This window comes from Dendrobates tinctorius, unplaced genomic scaffold (genome assembly GCF_039654945.1).
Source record: "Dendrobates tinctorius isolate UK_male_01 unplaced genomic scaffold, ASM3965494v1 ptg000127l, whole genome shotgun sequence".
Taxonomy (NCBI): Eukaryota; Metazoa; Chordata; class Amphibia; order Anura; family Dendrobatidae; genus Dendrobates; species Dendrobates tinctorius.
The window spans coordinates 18,621,131-18,638,784 of NW_027361795.1; the positions used below are offsets into that span (position 1 = coordinate 18,621,131).

At 48.8% G+C, this 17,654-nt stretch overlaps 1 protein-coding gene across 1 annotated transcript in view; it reads right to left on the reverse strand.

Moving 5' to 3' along the window:
• Window positions 1–818: 818 nt before the first annotated feature.
• LOC141047474 (uncharacterized) overlaps window positions 819–17,654 on the reverse strand; it is a 34,018-nt gene continuing 17,182 nt past the window's right edge. Inside the window, exon 3 of the mRNA XM_073542585.1 lies at window positions 819–996. Within this exon, the coding sequence (XP_073398686.1) occupies window positions 819–996 (178 nt within the window). The remainder of the gene's footprint in view (window positions 997–17,654) is intronic.

Here is a 17,654-nt window from a genome sequence, read left to right on the forward strand (position 1 = left end):
TATGATTCTCTATAAAATATGGTGAAAGAAAAATTGTCACTGGTACTACCACAAATAAGAATGTGGGAGCTACTAGCAGCAGCACCATACCGGTCACCAATGATACAAGCAATCCAGGCAGTAATAATACCAAACACAGGTCACAAATGGTCTCTTTGCGTCTGGAAAATGTATTAGTTGCGCGAAAGCAGAAAGTATAAAAAAATTTATGATACATTACTTTTGTCAATCGCAGCAGGATAATGCTACGTCAGATAGCAGCACCATCAATTTTGTCAGTCTTCTGCACAGTCCACCTTCTCCAACACAATAATACTTCATTTTTTATATAGCAGACTTTCAATACTGTCAATGACAACTCTATTTTTCAGTCCCCTATTTTCCTAACTTACCTAACTTACAATACCCTGGGAAATAAGGAAGATAGTTCACAAAAACAACTTCTTTCAGTTGTTTTATTTACTGAGATGAGCAGTCAGCCTTTGTACAATGGTGGCATTGGGTTGGACGAGATGAAAGACACAATACAAATGCCTAGCTGTTTTGCTGGTTCTGATGGTAGAGGCACTGGTAGTGTCATTGGTATCAGGACAAATCTAGATGTATGAATCAGGTGAAGGAGCAAAGAGAGGACATTTTCTTGTATATTGTTGCTGTTGAGTATGGAGGAGACAGATTTAGCTCAAAGCCAAGGAGGCTTCACCACCTGTTCTGGTTGAGGTGTTGCATTGCTGCTGTTTAAAGGCTGTGAAAAACACATACTGTCCCTTGTCAATAATTGCTACTTTAGGTGTCTATGGTGCAATGCAATTTGGAGCTCAGAGAGAAGTTGACAGCAGCTCATGTTCACCCACAAAAGGGATCATTTTTGATGGCTTCATGAGAATTGTTTCATCACTTTCAAAACAGTAAACCTGTTCAAGCTCCCCAAAAATAAGATATTTTTTGGTCAGTTTGGTAAAAAGCCACTCTTTCTTCAGTTTGCAAACAACAAGCCTGTTGTTAATCAAAAAATAGGGTTATTTTTTGGATGGCTTTCTAAAAGGCTATACCTTTTGGTTTGCTGTTCTCTTAGCCTCTTGCTGTTTTCCAGAAAGGAGAAAAAATTGGACAACAAGAATTTTGCTTTCCGAGCACTTTTGGGTGAATGTTATGTAATTTGAACTGCTGATCACGAAAATCACCTTGAAAATTTCCTGTCACAAACTGTGTTTCTGAAATCTTCTGTTTGAATGATATTTTTCATATATTCACACTGTCCATGTATTGTTCACAATATATGTGCTATTATGTAATTTATAGGCAGGCAAATACATGAATTCCCTGCATTTTATTGAAGATGCAAAACTTCAGTGTAATTGTTAGAGACTTGGAACATCTAGACATGTCTAGACATGTCTGGATGCTGCCTACAGAGGCTGTAAATTCTGAATGCAAATATTCTGCAAGTTATTACAAGTCCAAGCAGCTATAAACAACTACAGTATGATTTGATATGGCTAAAATGTCTTGTCATTGTTGGAACAGTCACAATATCTTCTGTTACATTTGTGAACAGTACATGCTAAAGGCTAGTTTCACACTATCGTTTTGAGATGCAGTGCACACTTGCAGTGAATCTCCGCCCCCTGCCGTGCCTCCTCCAGTCTGCGCCAAACACCACATGTTGCATTTTGGTGCGGCCGGCGCACCGTAAAAAGGATGCATGTGCCGGCAAAAGCATAACTGCCCACGGCCTGCATACCCAGTACTAAAGATAGTGTACGTAGGTCGCATGCAGTGTCATGCACCCATAGGCGGAGCTGACCGGAGGAGGCGCGTTAGGGGGCAGAGCTTCACGGCAAGAGTGCGCTGCACCTCAAAATGCTAGTGTGAAACTAGACTAAGCCTTAAAGACTCACCTTGATAGCTCTCACCATGAAAGCCTATGAGCTGTACTTTATTTAAAGATTGGTAATCAAGACAAATCCTGGGCTCCTGTCATCTGTAGTGCAAGATGTGCTGTTGATCTTAGAAGTTGGCAGAGAGGTTCTCACAAATCATTGCCTTTTGCTGTCCCAAAAATATGGCGAGAACAGAAGCATCATGTGACCGACTGTTACTTCTGCCTTGCCAATGTCTCTGGTTTCTCTGCTAAGAGACTAGTACCGCATGATGACACTCTTCCAGTACCAAAGCCAACAGAAATATGGAGCCTAGAAGAGGCAGCCCATGAAGATGTTGCAGTTCATGGGTCATAGATGGGGAATAGCGCTGATTCAGACTTTAAACCATGTATGTCTGGTGTGCCTCATCTTATTACACAGCCAGAACTGTATGACTTGGTTCAGGGCTTGCATTTGTCAATAGCAAATGCAGAGTTACTGGCTTTAAGACTTCAAAGATGGCATTTGCTGTCGCCTGTTGCAAAAGTTTCTGCTATTTGAAACTGCCAAGATGACTTAACAAAGTTCTTTAAACAGGTTGACAACATTAAAAACCTGTTTTTCTGCATCAACATTGATGGGTTGCTCATAGCTTTGGGTTGTGAGCATGGACCAAAACATTGGCATATCTTTAGTGACTCATCAGTGTTAACTTGTTACACAATGGAAATGTTCATCCTTTAATACCTGTTTGCTATGCTGCACACTTGAAAGAAACATTCGAAAACATGGAACTGTTATTGAAACACATCAAGTACAGCAAGTACAACTGGAACATCTGTGGAAATGTAAAAGTAGTGGCATTGATGCATGGATTTCAGCTTGGATGTACCAAGTACTACTGTTCATTTGCAAATGGAGATAGCCATGCAAAGCAGTCACACTACAGTAGAAGGAAGTGGCCAATCTGTAACCAGTTGACTCCCAGTCAGAAAAATGTCACACATAAGCACTTGTGGAACCAGCAATTATTTTTCTGCCTCCTTTACACATATAACTCGGGCTGATGAAACATTTTGTGAAAGAAATGAACACGGAAGCAAAAGGTTTTCATTATTTGAGACAAATGTACCCAAGAATAAATGATGCCAAGATTAAGGAAGGCATTTTTGTTCACCCGCAAATCCAACACATCATGAATGACAAGCACTTCAAAGAACTGCTGGTGGGGCCTAAGAAAATTGTTTGTAAATCATTCAAGGATGTTTCTGAGAATTTCCTTGGGAATTATTGAGCACCAAATTACATTGAATTGGTTGACAACCTTGTTGAAGCTTAAAAAGTGAAGTGCAACATGTCATTGAAAATTAATTTTCTGCATTCACATTTGTTATTCTTCCCTGAAAATCTAGATGCAGTCAGTGACGCGCATGGTGAACGGTTTCACCAAGATATTGCCATGGGAAAGCTAATGGACACCATTACTGCTAGCTGACTATTAATAGACACTAGAGTTAAGCGAAACGGGTCGGTCAAATTAAAAAATGGCCGACTTAAGCTAAAGTCGGGTTTCGCCGATCGAAACCCAACCATAGCGTGAGGTCGGCCATGAGGTTGCCGATCAGAGTGCCAAAGTCGCGTTTCAAATGATGCTTCCAGCGCCTTTTCTCAGCCAATGATGGAGGACGCACACTGTGGGCAATGCGATGACATGGGCAGCAGCCACCACCATCTTAGAGAAGGGCATTGATGTGATTGGCTGGCTTTGTGTGGTGTCACAGTGGGTATAAAAGGCCGTGACTGCCGACCTCCATCTTACTTCTGCCAATCTTAGAATAGGGAGAGGTGCAGCTGCTGCTGCTGCTGATTCTGAATAGGGAGAGCGTTAGGCAGGGAAGAAGAAAAAAAAATTGCTTCTGCTGATAGCGCTTTTCACTGTACAGCTAGTGTGCAGTGAAAGCGGAGGATTTTTGTTGTGTGCAGCAGCGCTGGTGGTGATTAGGCTGCCTTTTAAGGCTACCTGATAGCTGCATTGCTGTGTGCACACAGCTGTTCAAACTGCTTTTTTCAAAGCACTCCAACTTTTATTATTTTGTTCTGGTGACTGTGAGTTACCGAGCATTCATTTTTTCACACACTGTATAGCGGTGTACGCTCCTCACACACTACCGTGTACCGGCTGGTATCACGCACAAATAGAAGCTATCTGGGTGTGACTCTGGAAAAACAAGCCAAGGAGATTTTCCATTTTTCCAGACCAACACCTTAGAGAGCTGTCCGCTTTTCAAACAGTTTCGTATATCTGCTTTTTGATAACGGTAAAAACTAGACAGAGACAGCGTATGTCACTCCGTATAAAAATAGACGGAGATTGACAATTTTCCATACAGACACCGTTTAGAGCTGTCCGATTCTCAAACAGTATTGTATATCTGCCATACACATTACAGTCACATCTATACAGAGTCAGCGTGTGTGTGACACTCCGTAAATACATATACGGAGATTGTTAGTTACACAAAAAATGCATACAGCTGTACACTTCTGATACAGTTCCGTATATCTACTTGTTAGATTACGGTCAAATACATACTGGGAGCACGTCTGTCACTAGCAAAACATATACATAGCTTTAATTTTTTTAATACACCTTACACAGCTGGACGCTCCTCATACAGTACCAGTACAGTACTGGTTCTGGCAAAAGTACAATAGCAGCTAAGGCAGGAGGTGTTGAGCCTGCGTCATCATCTGGCCCCAGAAGGCCTGTGAGGTTCACTTTTCTTGGAGTAGGAAAACCGCTTTTAAAGCCAGAGGATCAGGAACAGGTTTTGGCGTACATTGCCGAAACAGCCACCAGCTCTATTGCCTCCTCTTCTGAATGTTCAAAACCTGCAAGCACGGAGTCGTCAGTGCAGGGTTCTGGTCAGGAAAAACACATTTCCTTGTGTCCTTCACCCCCACCAAAATTTAAGGATGCGGCAGCCCACACTTCAGATTACTCTATGGAGCTCTTTTCACATACCATGCCTTGGTTATCCAGTCAAATCCTGAATTCCCCATTCCAAGATGAATCTGACATGGAGTGCACTGATGCACTGCCACTGCTAGATGATTCTTCTGGTAGATTGACCCAGAGCACTACATTGCCCTCGTAGTCTACTGAGCCAGAATCTGACCCTGATGAAACTCAGGTGCCCCTTCCCGCATACTGTACCACCTTACACGGTGACACAGAGGAAGGTAAAGAGAAAGGTGCAGATGACTTTGAAGAGGAGGTGATGGATGACCCAGTTCTTGACCCGGATTGGCATCCATTGGGGGAGGAGGGTGGTGCTGGCAATATTTCAGATAAGGAGAAGGATCCGCAGCAGGCATTGACATTGCAGCAGCGGTTATCTGGCAGGCCCGTAGCTGCGTAGAAACGGTGAACAAAAACTAAAAGAGTTGCAGGACAGTTTGACCAGACGGTCAACTTAGCACAGCGTGCAAGGCCAGAAAATGTATACCATAGTAGGAAGAGTGCAGTGTGGCACTTCTTTGTCCAAAATCCTACTGATGAGGCAAAGGTTACCTGTAAGAAGTGCAGAAGGACTTTTAGTCGAGGTAAACAACTCAGAAATTTGAATACCAGTTGCATGCTTAGACATTTAATCAACATGCACTTGCAAGCGTGGACGGACTACAAAACCTCAGTTAGCACACGTGCACCTGCTCCGACTGAAGGTAGCCAACAATGCTCCATCGCTTCCCCCACTGTAAGACCACCGCCACCGTTAAGCACACCACCAGCACTAAATGTGGAGGTGTCGTCGCAAGGCCAAAGCACTCAGGGAATCACAATGGTTTTGCAACACAACACTGAATCTAGGCCACCACCAATACCATCACCAACCCCCTCTCACTCCGTCCGGTCCACCGCTACTTCCCCCATATGCAGCTCTCCAGTCCAGCTCACCCTACCAGACACTCTGAGTAGGACAAGAAAGTACTCATCCTCTCCTCCGCGTACACTGTGTTTGAACGTCTACATTGCCAAACTAATCTCGTTAGAGATGATGCCCTACCGTTTGGTTGCAAGCGAAGCTTTCCGCGAGCTCATGGCCTATGCTGTCCCATGGCCTACGCTATGACCTACCCAGTCGGCACTTCTTTTCTCGAAAAGCCATCCCTGCCCTCCACCGGCATGTGAAAGACCGCATTGTCCATGCACTAAAACAGTCAGTGAGTGGAAAGGTGCACCTCACAACAGATGCATGGACCAGTAGGCATGGCCAGGTCCGTTATGTGTCCATCAATGCGCACTAGGTTAATATTGATGGATGCAGGCTCCACAGGGGACAATGGTGGTGGAACAGTGCTGCCTAGCCCACGGTATAGGAAACAGTTGGCTCTAGGCTTTTGACCCTCCTCCTCCTCCACCATAAGCGAAAGCTCATCCACCGAGCGCAGTCGCACGAGCACTCCATCCGCAGCTGGCAGTGTTGCACACGAGGTGTCACACTATCGAACAGCTAGTGGTAAGGCTGTGTTAAAGATGATGTCTTTGGGCGACAACAGACACACTGCGGAGGTACAGGCCGACTACTTGCAGCGACAAACTGAGTCATGGCTGGGCAGTCTACATCTTGAGCCAGGCAAGGTAGTCAGTGATAATGGCCGTAATTTTGTGGCAGCCATAGCCTGTGCAAAACACACACATACCTTGCCTGGCTCACACTTTGAACCTGGTGGTGCAGTGCTTCCTTAATTATTATCCAGAGTTAACATCACTGCTCCATAAGGTGCGAAGATTGTGCTCGCACATCCGTTGCTCGGCTGTACACTCCAGTCGTATGCAGAAGCTGCAGCGATTGCTCCACCTCCCCAAGCACCGCCTAATCATAGATGTTGCAACAAGGTGGAACTCCACCCTGCACATGGTTGAGAGGCTGTGCGAACAGAGGCAGGCTGTAATGCATTTGTGGGAGGATAAACGGGCAGGCAGTTTGAGGGAAGACATGGAATTGTCGGGTGTGCAGTGGTCAAAGCTGCAAGACCTCTGCAAAGTCTTTCAGTATTTTGAGGAATGCACACGGCTGGTAAGCGCAGACAACGCCATCATAAGCATGAGCATCCCACTTATGCGTCTGCTTATGCAAAGTTTGACGCACATTAAGGATCTGGCGTCTGCACCAGAGGAGGAGGAACAGGAGGAGGAGGAGGGAAGCCTTGCTGACAGTCAGCCATTGTCTGGTCAGGGAACTGTGCTGGACGAGGTGAAGGAAGAAGAGGAAGAGGAGAAGGAGGAGCGGGATGAGAGGAGGAGGAGGAGCGGGATCATTATTTTGGGCAGGAGGATGCTTCTTAGGGGGCAAGAGAAAATGTTGGCATTCCAAGGTCAGGTACAGTGTTTGTGCGTGACTGTAGGGATGTGGATTTGCCAGAAAGTGCTCCTCCACCCAGCAGTGGCAGTGCATTATTGACACCTGGAACATTGGCCCACATGTGCTATTATGCTAAAAAGGGACCCCCCACATTGCCAAAATGATGAAGGATGATGACTACTGGCTGGCCAGCATCCTCAATCCACGCTACAAAGGCAAATTATACAACATCATGCCACAGGAGAACCTAGAGATAATATTGACTAACAAACAAGCAACTCTGGTAAACCGCTTGTTTGAGGCTTTCCCAGCACACAGCAGCGGTGCTGGTTCTCCCACGAGCCGTAGTGGGCACAATGGAAGAGGTGTTCATGGTGCACACAGCCGAAGTGGCGTTGGAGATATGGGTTTAATGACCATGTTGTGGAATGATTTCTCAAGTACCGCTCATATGACTGCTAATTGTCATGATCCCAGTGCAGCTTTTTGAGCTGCGCACCGGGGGGTTAATGTCAGGGGCTCTGTGCAGGTTTTGTCCTGCACACTTGGGGTTGTTGATTGTGGCCTCTTTCTGGTTCTGGGGGAGCTTCGTGGACCCCTGGGTGGCTTCAGTCCCTGCCGGTTGTACTTTTGCCTTTGGCCTAGTGTGCTGACCCCCGTGTGCCTGTTTGTTGCAATAGCTTGTTTATATGGTTCTGACCCGGCTCTGTTTCCCGTTGTGAGTTTGCCTGTTGATTTTGTACTGCGTTATTATCTGTGTATGACTCATTGCCTGTGACCTGACTACTCTCTGCTCACCCCTCTTGTACCTTGCAGCTATCTCTGTGTGTGACTCATTGGCTACGTCCTGACTATTCTCCCTGTCTATGCCCCTTGGTAACTTTGTCTCGCAGTTACTCTGCTAGGAATTGTCTTGCAGCTCCTAGCTCTGTGGAGTTTAGGCCACGGCTCTAGCAGTCACGTGCTTCAGGTCCTGCGGCTCTGAAGTACGCATCTATTCGGTTGCTGCCCGCTCCACAGGTAGCTTTGAGCACACTTTTGCTTTACTCAGGACACGCACACTGGCTCAGTGAGCAAGTTCAGTGCGGTGTCCCTGACACTAATACTGCATCAATTAAAAGTGACAGGAGACAGCAGTTGTCAACGATGGTTACAAACTACTTCTCCTCCCATATCGATGTTCTCCCTCACAGGTCATTCCCCTTTGACTATTGGGCCTCTAAACTGGACACCTGGCCTGAATTGGCACACTATGCCTTATAGGAGATTGCTTGCCCTGCTGCTAGAGTGTTATCTGAAAGAGTCTTCAGTGCTGCTGGATCAATCCTGACAGAAAAAAGGACCCGTCTGTCGACCCAAAATGTTGATGATCTAACCTTCAAATGAACCATGCATGGGTTTCAAAGGATTTTGTCCCCCTGATGACACATAGTTTGCCAGAAAACTGCCTCGCTTTTGTCCTCCTCTTCCTCGGACTTGCCCAATTCCACCATTTGCAGCAGCTGAATGTCCAGCCTACACATCAACATATGCCATTTTTTAAACCTCCCTAACTGGGCTGCCCCCCCAAGGGCTAGGGTCAACACCTGGCGCACCCGGGCAAGTGCCGTTGCTCTGAACAGGTGGATGGGCCCACTGATGGCCGACGGCACTGGCATAGGGCCCCTCTTAGTACAATACAGTGTCTCTGATGGTGGGGGGACCCACTCGCCGTCAGACACACCAGCGTACTATGAGGGGCCCTGTGCCAGTACCGTCGACCACGAGTGTGCCCCCCCACTTGGTCCTGGCCACAGCACTTGCAAGTTGCAATACTTACCTCTCCCTGCTCTACCGCTGTGTAGTCTGGGCAGTTAAATCCTTCACAGGGACAGCCACTAGAAATTTGGTGTATTGATCAATGATAGTTAAGATGTAGCTATGGCCTGTCCTGCTGGCCTCTACCTTCTGATGATCAATGGCTACCATTTGTAATGGACGTCAACTTACAAGCGGACGCAGTGGTGCCTTATGATCACCTTTCACAGTTGTGATAGTCACAGACGTGTGACATTCCTGCCAGCATTTTTTAGTGTCTCCTCTCATGCCAATCCAATAAAATCACCTACGGCCTGTGGCTTCTCTCTTTTGCACTCCAAAATGACCAGACACATTATGATAGGCAGTGTGGACCATGTCTACATCTCTCCCTGTGATCACAATTTGATGGAGACGAGTAACGGTGATGTGATCATGCTACTGCGATAAAGCAATCCTTTCTTCACAAAGAACCGTTTTCGCTGTCTCCACAGACACAGTAATTGAGGGTCTGCATCGCCTCTGCAACATCTACCGGGAGGTTTTCCCACGATGAGTAAGGCCGGTTTCACACTAGCGCATTTTCAGCGCGCGCACGGCCGGGGGTAGCTCCGCCCCCGATCCGGCTCTCTGCCCGGCGTGCCCGCCCCTTCCTTGTAGCGCCGCCTCCTAGCGGACAGCGGCGCCTGCGATCGGCGCACCCTATCTTTAGCATAGGGTGCGCCGATCGTGCGCAGGTCGTGCGCTAGTTGCGCTTTGACCTGCGCTGCGCACTTATGACGGTGCGCCGTGCACGCCAAAATCCGAAAAGTTCGATTTTGGCGCGCACGGCGCACCGTCAAAAGTGCGCAGCGCAGGTCAAAGCGCAACTAGCGCACGGCCTGCGCACGATCGGCGCACCCTATGCTAAAGATAGGGTGCGCCGATCGCAGGCGCCGCTGTCCGCTAGGAGGCGGCGCTACAAGGAAGGGGCGGGCACGCCGGGCAGAGAGCCGGATCGGGGGCGGAGCTACCCCCGGCCGTGCGCGCGTTGAAAATGCGCTAGTGTGAAACCGGCCTTATTCCCAAATTTCTGCTAACACTCAACTTTCCATCTGTACTTGTATCCATGTAGTTTCCAGTAACCGAGAGTCTGGACTGGCTTACTGAGATTGAAATATAAATGAAGATTTAAAAGTACCACAACACTGTATACTGTTGTACGCTTCGAATACCTTTCCCTTTTTCTACTTTTTAAATTCTGGTGTAATACATAGTGAGCCTGTGAGTGTCTGTGTTTGACTCCGGAAGTATAGACGGAAATGTACAGTTACGCCTTGACTGGATACACCTGGTATGTGCTGATACAGTACCTTTGTTCAAAATTTTTTATTACGATATCATCCATTGGGAGTGAGCGTGTGTGGTTTACGACTTCTATATATATGGTGAATTGGAGATACCAATTTTTACCCTATACTCGATACAGCTTGTATCTTGTTATACAGTACCTTTGTTCGACATTTAGTATTACGGTCAAATCCATACTGAGTAGGCGTCTTAGAGTGACTGTGGTACTATGCATACGGAGATTTCAATTGCACCCTATAATATATATACTTGCTATCTTGTTATCCAGTACCTTTTTTACCACATTTTTTATTATGGTCAAACTCAGACTGAGTGATCGTCTGAGGGTGACTCTGGAAATATATACCGAGATTTCAAATTTGGCCAACACTGTATACAGCTGTACGCTTCTGATACAGTAACCTTTTTTGCTATTTAGATACTGGTGTAATCCATAATGAGCCTGTGAACGTCTGTCTGTTACTCCAGAAATATATTTAGAGATTTATGATTACCCCAACACTGTATACAGCTGTACGCTTGTGTTAAATTACCCATTTACAGCTTTTCATATTCTTGTGTAATCCATACTGGGCCTGAGAGCATTTGTGTCTGCCTTCTGAAATATATACGGAGATTCCTAATGTTTACACTATACTATATATACCTTGCATTTGGGGATACTGTACCCTTTTTCAACTTTTTATTCTATTGTGTACTCCATACTGAGCCTGTGAGCGTCTGTGTATGACTCATGAAATATATACGGAGATTTACTGTTATCCCTAGACTGTATAGAGCTGTACACTTCTGATACAGTACCATATGTCTGCTTGTATTTTGGGTCCCTTTTCCAAAACATGAGGAAGTATGGTGGAAGATGATGCGGACGTGGGCGTGGGGGGCCACCTGGTACTGATGGTGGTGGTGGTGCATCTGCTGGTAGTGCCAAAAACACAATAGCAGCTAAGGCAGGAGGTGTTGAGCCTGCATCATGGTGTAGCTCTGGAAGGCCTGTAAGGATCCCTTTTCTGGGAGTAGGTAGACTACTTTTAAAGCCGGAGCATCAGGAACTGTTTTGGGCTTACATTGCTGAAACAGCCTCCAGCTCTATCGCCTCCTCTTCTGAAGTTTAAAAAAAATGCAAGCACTGAGTCGTCAGTGCAGGCTTCTGGTCAGGAGCAACCCCTTTCCTTGTGTCCTTCACTCACAAGTGAAGAATGCGGCAGTACACACTTCAGATTACTCCATGGAGCTCTTTTCACATGCCATGCCTGGGTTAATTAAAAATGAGGCCCATCATATACTGGAGCATTCCAAATGGGGGACATCAGACACTGGAGCAGCATTTACGGGGCTCATTATACACTGGAGCATTAGAAATGGAGCCCATTATATATGGAGCGTTATTTGGGCCCATCATACACTGGAGCATCATCCATGAGGCCCATCATATACTGGAGCTTTCTTGATGGGGGACATCAGACACTGGAGAAGCATTTACGGGGCCCATTATACACTGGAACATTAGAAATGGTGCCCATTATATATTGAGCATTATTAGGGCCCATAATACACTGGAGCATCATCCATGAGACCCAGCATATACTGGAGCATTCCAGATGGGGGACATCAGACACTGGAGCAGCATTTACAGGGCCCATTATACACTGGAGCATTGGAAATTGAGCCCATTATATATGGAGCATTATTTGGGCCCATAAGACACTGGAGCGTCATCCATGGGGACCATCAAATACAAAGGCTCTGACGAGAACCAGCTGACGGTGCTGGAACCCGGAGGGGTAGCATAAGCTGCAAGAGCAAATGGAAATAGCGAGGACCAGCTGACAGTGCTGGCACCCGGAGGGGCAGCAGAAGGAATAAGAGCCAATGGCACAACCGAGGACCAGCTGACGGTGCTGGAACCCGGTTACTAAGCAGGAGGTACCTGTGCTACAAAGCACTAACAAGGACCAGCAGACGTTGCCGGAACTCGGATACCGAGATGGAGGCACCTAGGCCAAAGGCTCTGACAAGAACCAGCTGACGGTGCTGGAACCCGGAGGGGCAGCTGAAGTTACCCCTGAAAAGCAAAGTTGGCATGCCGCAAGCTGGCCGCAGTTACCGAATCACACAGTCCTACAGGGGGTGCTTGTCCTACTGGCACTACGGAACAAGCCTTTCTTACCAGAACCCGCAGTCCACATAGGAAGCACCTAAACTGCTGGCACCCTAGCCTCGGCTAACCCAACCGCAACACGACATGGCAACTTGGGGTGGCAAACTGACATTGATACTTCCCGGAAACAGCAGGCAGGGCTGGAACCAAGCTGGGCAGGAGGGAGTACCCGTGCCAAAGTCAGTTATGAGCAGCAACTGGCGATGTTGGAGCCCAGGGACAAGCACTTAGCAGGCTGAGGCCTGATGTGCTGTCAATTGGGAGGCAGCAGGACAGATTGCCATCAAAACAGCAGGGGAACAGCTGACGTTATTGAACCCCACAAACACAGGAGCTAGTGTTTTACTCTGTGAAGACGGCACTTCCGAGCAACAACTGGCTGTGTTGAAGCCCAGGGACAAGCACGGAGCAGGCTGAGGCTGCATTGAAGAAATTTTAAGATCGGTTGTAGACTTCTACTAATTTTAACCAAGCTCCACTTAGGCCTGTGGCTTCACTGATATTCGTATTTCCCCTGTCTTCCAACCCCGCCAGTTACAGCTCCGAAGTTATGGGAATGTGGACAGAGCAGGCGACATTGCCGGACACACATCAGGGGATTAACTGACCGGACTGAACACCTGTAACACAGGAACAAGTGTGGATTGTGCAGACGCCACTTCGGAGCTGTAACTGGCAGGGTTGGAGGACAGGGGAAATACGAGAGACAGTGGAGCCACAGGCCTAATTGGAGCACGGTTAAAAATCAGTAGTAGTACGACTGTGTAGGCAGCAGGAGACTTTGCCATCCACACAGCAGGGGATCAGCTGACGTTACTGAACCCCACTGAGACACGGGAGCAAGTGTCTCTTTCCGTGTGGACGGCACTTCCGAGCTACAACTGGCTGTGTTGAAGCCCAGGAAATAGGAGGGTGTAGGCAGAGGCCTACTGTATTTGGAATGTGGTGACAGCAGGAGAGACTACCATCCACACAGCAGGTGATCAGCTGACGTTACTGAACCCCACTGAGACACGGGAGCAAGTGTCTCTTTCCGTGTGGACGGCACTTCCGAGCTACAACTGGCTGTGTTGAAGCCCAGGAAATAGGAGGGTATAGGCAGAGGCCTACTGTATTTGGAATGTGGTGACAGCAGGAGAGACTGCCATCCACACAGCAGGGGATCAGCTGACGTTACTGAACCCCACTGAGACACGGGAGCAAGTGTCTCTTTCCATGTGGACGGCACTTCCGAGCTACAACTGGCTGTGTTAAAGCCCAGGAAATAGGAGGGTGTAGGCAGAGGCCTACTGTATTTGGAATGTGGTGACAGCAGGAGAGACTGCCATCCACACAGCAGGGGATCAGCTGACGTTACTGAACCCCACTGAGACACGGGAGCAAGTGTCTCTTTCCGTGTGGATGGCACTTCCGAGCTACAACTGGCTGTATTCAAGCCCAGGAAATAGGAGGGTGTAGGCAGAGGCCTACTGTATTTGGAATGTGGAGACAGCAGGAGAGACTGCCATCCACACAGCAGGGGATCAGCTGACGTTACTGAACCCCACTGAGACACGGGAGCAAGTGTCTCTTTCCGTATGGACGGCACTTCCGAGCTACAACTGGCTGTGTTGAAGCCCAGGAAATAGGAGGGTGTAGGCAGAGGCCTACTGTATTTGGAATGTGGAGACAGCAGGAGAGACTGCCATCCACACAGCAGGGGATCAGCTGACGTTACTGAACCCCACTGAGACACGGGAGCAAGTGTCTCTTTCCGTGTGGACGGCACTTCCGAGCTACAACTGGCTGTGTTAAAGCCCAGGAAATAGGAGGGTGTAGGCAGAGGCCTACTGTATTTGGAATGTGGAGACAGCAGGAGAGACTGCCATCCACACAGCAGGGGATCAGCTGACGTTACTGAACCCCACTGAGACACGGGAGCAAGTGTCTCTTTCCGTGTGGACGGCACTTCCAAGCTACAACTGGCTGTGTTGAAGCCCAGGAAATAGGAGGGTGTAGGCAGAGGCCTACTGTATTTGGAATGTGGAGACAGCAGGAGAGACTGCCATCCACACAGCAGGGGATCAGCTGACGTTACTGAACCCCACTGAGACACGGGAGCAAGTGTCTCTTTCCGTGTGGACGGCACTTCCGAGCTACAACTGGCTGTGTTGAAGCCCAGGAAATAGGAGGGTGTAGGCAGAGGCCTACTGTATTTGGAATGTGGAGACAGCAGGAGAGACTGCCATCCACACAGCAGGGGATCAGCTGACGTTACTGAACCCCACTGAGACACGGGAGCAAGTGTCTCTTTCCGTGTGGACGGCACTTCCGAGCTACAACTGGCTGTGTTGAAGCCCAGGAAATAGGAGGGTATAGGCAGAGGCCTACTGTATTTGGAATGTGGAGACAGCAGGAGAGACTGCCATCCACACAGCAGGGGATCAGCTGACGTTACTGAACCCCACTGAGACACGGGAGCAAGTGTCTCTTTCCGTGTGGACGGCACTTCCGAGCTACAACTGGCTGTGTTGAAGCCCAGGAAATAGGAGGGTGTAGGCAGAGGCCTACTGTATTTGGAATGTGGAGACAGCAGGAGAGACTGCCATCCACACAGCAGGGGATCAGCTGACGTTACTGAACCCCACTGAGACACGGGAGCAAGTGTCTCTTTCCGTGTGGACGGCACTTCCAAGCTACAACTGGCTGTGTTGAAGCCCAGGAAATAGGAGGGTGTAGGCAGAGGCCTACTGTATTTGGAATGTGGAGACAGCAGGAGAGACTGCCATCCACACAGCAGGGGATCAGCTGACGTTACTGAACCCCACTGAGACACGGGAGCAAGTGTCTCTTTCCGTGTGGACGGCACTTCCGAGCTACAACTGGCTGTGTTGAAGCCCAGGAAATAGGAGGGTATAGGCAGAGGCCTACTGTATTTGGAATGTGGAGACAGCAGGAGAGACTGCCATCCACACAGCAGAGGATCAGCTGACGTTACTGAACCCCACTGAGACACGGGAGCAAGTGTCTCTTTCCGTGTGGACGGCACTTCCGAGCTACAACTGGCTGTGTTGAAGCCCAGGAAATAGGAGGGTGTAGGCAGAGGCCTACTGTATTTGGAATGTGGAGACAGCAGGAGAGACTGCCATCCACACAGCAGGGGATCAGCTGACGTTACTGAACCCCACTGAGACACGGGAGCAAGTGTCTCTTTCCGTGTGGACGGCACTTCCGAGCTACAACTGGCTGTGTTGAAGCCCAGGAAATAGGAGGGTGTAGCAGAGGCCTACTGTATTTGGAATGTGGAGACAGCAGGAGAGACTGCCATCCACACAGCAGGGGATCATCTGACGTTACTGAACCCCACTTAGACACGGGAGCAAGTGTCTCTTTCCGTGTGGACGGTACTTCCGAGCTACAACTGGCTGTGTTGAAGCCCAGGAAATAGGAGGGTGTAGGCAGAGGCCTACTGTATTTGGAATGTGGAGACAGCAGGAGAGACTGCCATCCACACAGCAGGGGATCAGCTGATGTTACTGAACCCCACTGAGACACGGGAGCAAGTGTCTCTTTCTGTGTGGACGGCACTTCCGAGCTACAACTGGCTGTGTTGAAGCCCAGGAAATAGGAGGGTGTAGGCAGAGGCCTACTGTATTTGGAATGTGGAGACAGCAGGAGAGACTACCATCCACACAGCAGGGGATCAGCTGACGTTACTGAACCCCACTGAGACACGGGAGCAAGTGTCTCTTTCCGTGTGGACGGCACTTCCGAGCTACAACTGGCTGTGTTGAAGCCCAGGAAATAGGAGGGTGTAGGCAGAGGCCTACTGTATTTGGAATGTGGAGACAGCAGGAGAGACTGCCATCCACACAGCAGGGGATCAGCTGACGTTACTGAACCCCACTGAGACACGGGAGCAAGTGTCTCTTTCCGTGTGGACGGCACTTCCGAGCTACAACTGGCTGTGTTGAAGCCCAGGAAATAGGAGGGTGTAGGCAGAGGCCTACTGTATTTGGAATGTGGAGACAGCAGGAGAGACTGCCATCCACACAGCAGGGGATCAGCTGACGTTACTGAACCCCACTGAGACACGGGAGCAAGTGTCTCTTTCCGTGTGGACGGCACTTCCGAGCTACAACTGGCTGTGTTGAAGCCCAGGAAATAGGAGGGTGTAGGCAGAGGCCTACTGTATTTGGAATGTGGAGACAGCAGGAGAGACTGCCATCCACACAGCAGGGGATCAGCTGACGTTACTGAACCCCACTGAGACACGGGAGCAAGTGTCTCTTTCCGTGTGGACGGCACTTCCGAGCTACAACTGGCTGTGTTGAAGCCCAGGAAATAGGAGGGTGTAGGCAGAGGCCTACTGTATTTGGAATGTGGAGACAGCAGGAGAGACTGCCATCCACACAGCAGGGGATCAGCTGACGTTACTGAACCCCACTGAGACACGGGAGCAAGTGTCTCTTTCCGTGTGGACGGCACTTCCGAGCTACAACTGGCTGTGTTGAAGCCCAGGAAATAGGAGGGTGTAGGCAGAGGCCTACTGTATTTGGAATGTGGAGACAGCAGGAGAGACTGCCATCCACACAGCAGGGGATCAGCTGACGTTACTGAACCCCACTGAGACACGGGAGCAAGTGTCTCTTTCCGTGTGGACGGCACTTCCGAGCTACAACTGGCTGTGTTGAAGCCCAGGAAATAGGAGGGTGTAGGCAGAGGCCTACTGTATTTGGAATGTGGAGACAGCAGGAGAGACTGCCATCCACACAGCAGGGGATCAGCTGACGTTACTGAACCCCACTGAGACACGGGAGCAAGTGTCTCTTTCCGTGTGGACGGCACTTCCGAGCTACAACTGGCTGTGTTGAAGCCCAGGAAATAGGAGGGTGTAGGCAGAGGCCTACTGTATTTGGAATGTGGAGACAGCAGGAGAGACTGCCATCCACACAGCAGGGGATCAGCTGACGTTACTGAACCCCACTGAGACACGGGAGCAAGTGTCTCTTTCCGTGTGGACGGCACTTCCGAGCTACAACTGGCTGTGTTGAAGCCCAGGAAATAGGAGGGTGTAGGCAGAGGCCTACTGTATTTGGAATGTGGAGACAGCAGGAGAGACTGCCATCCACACAG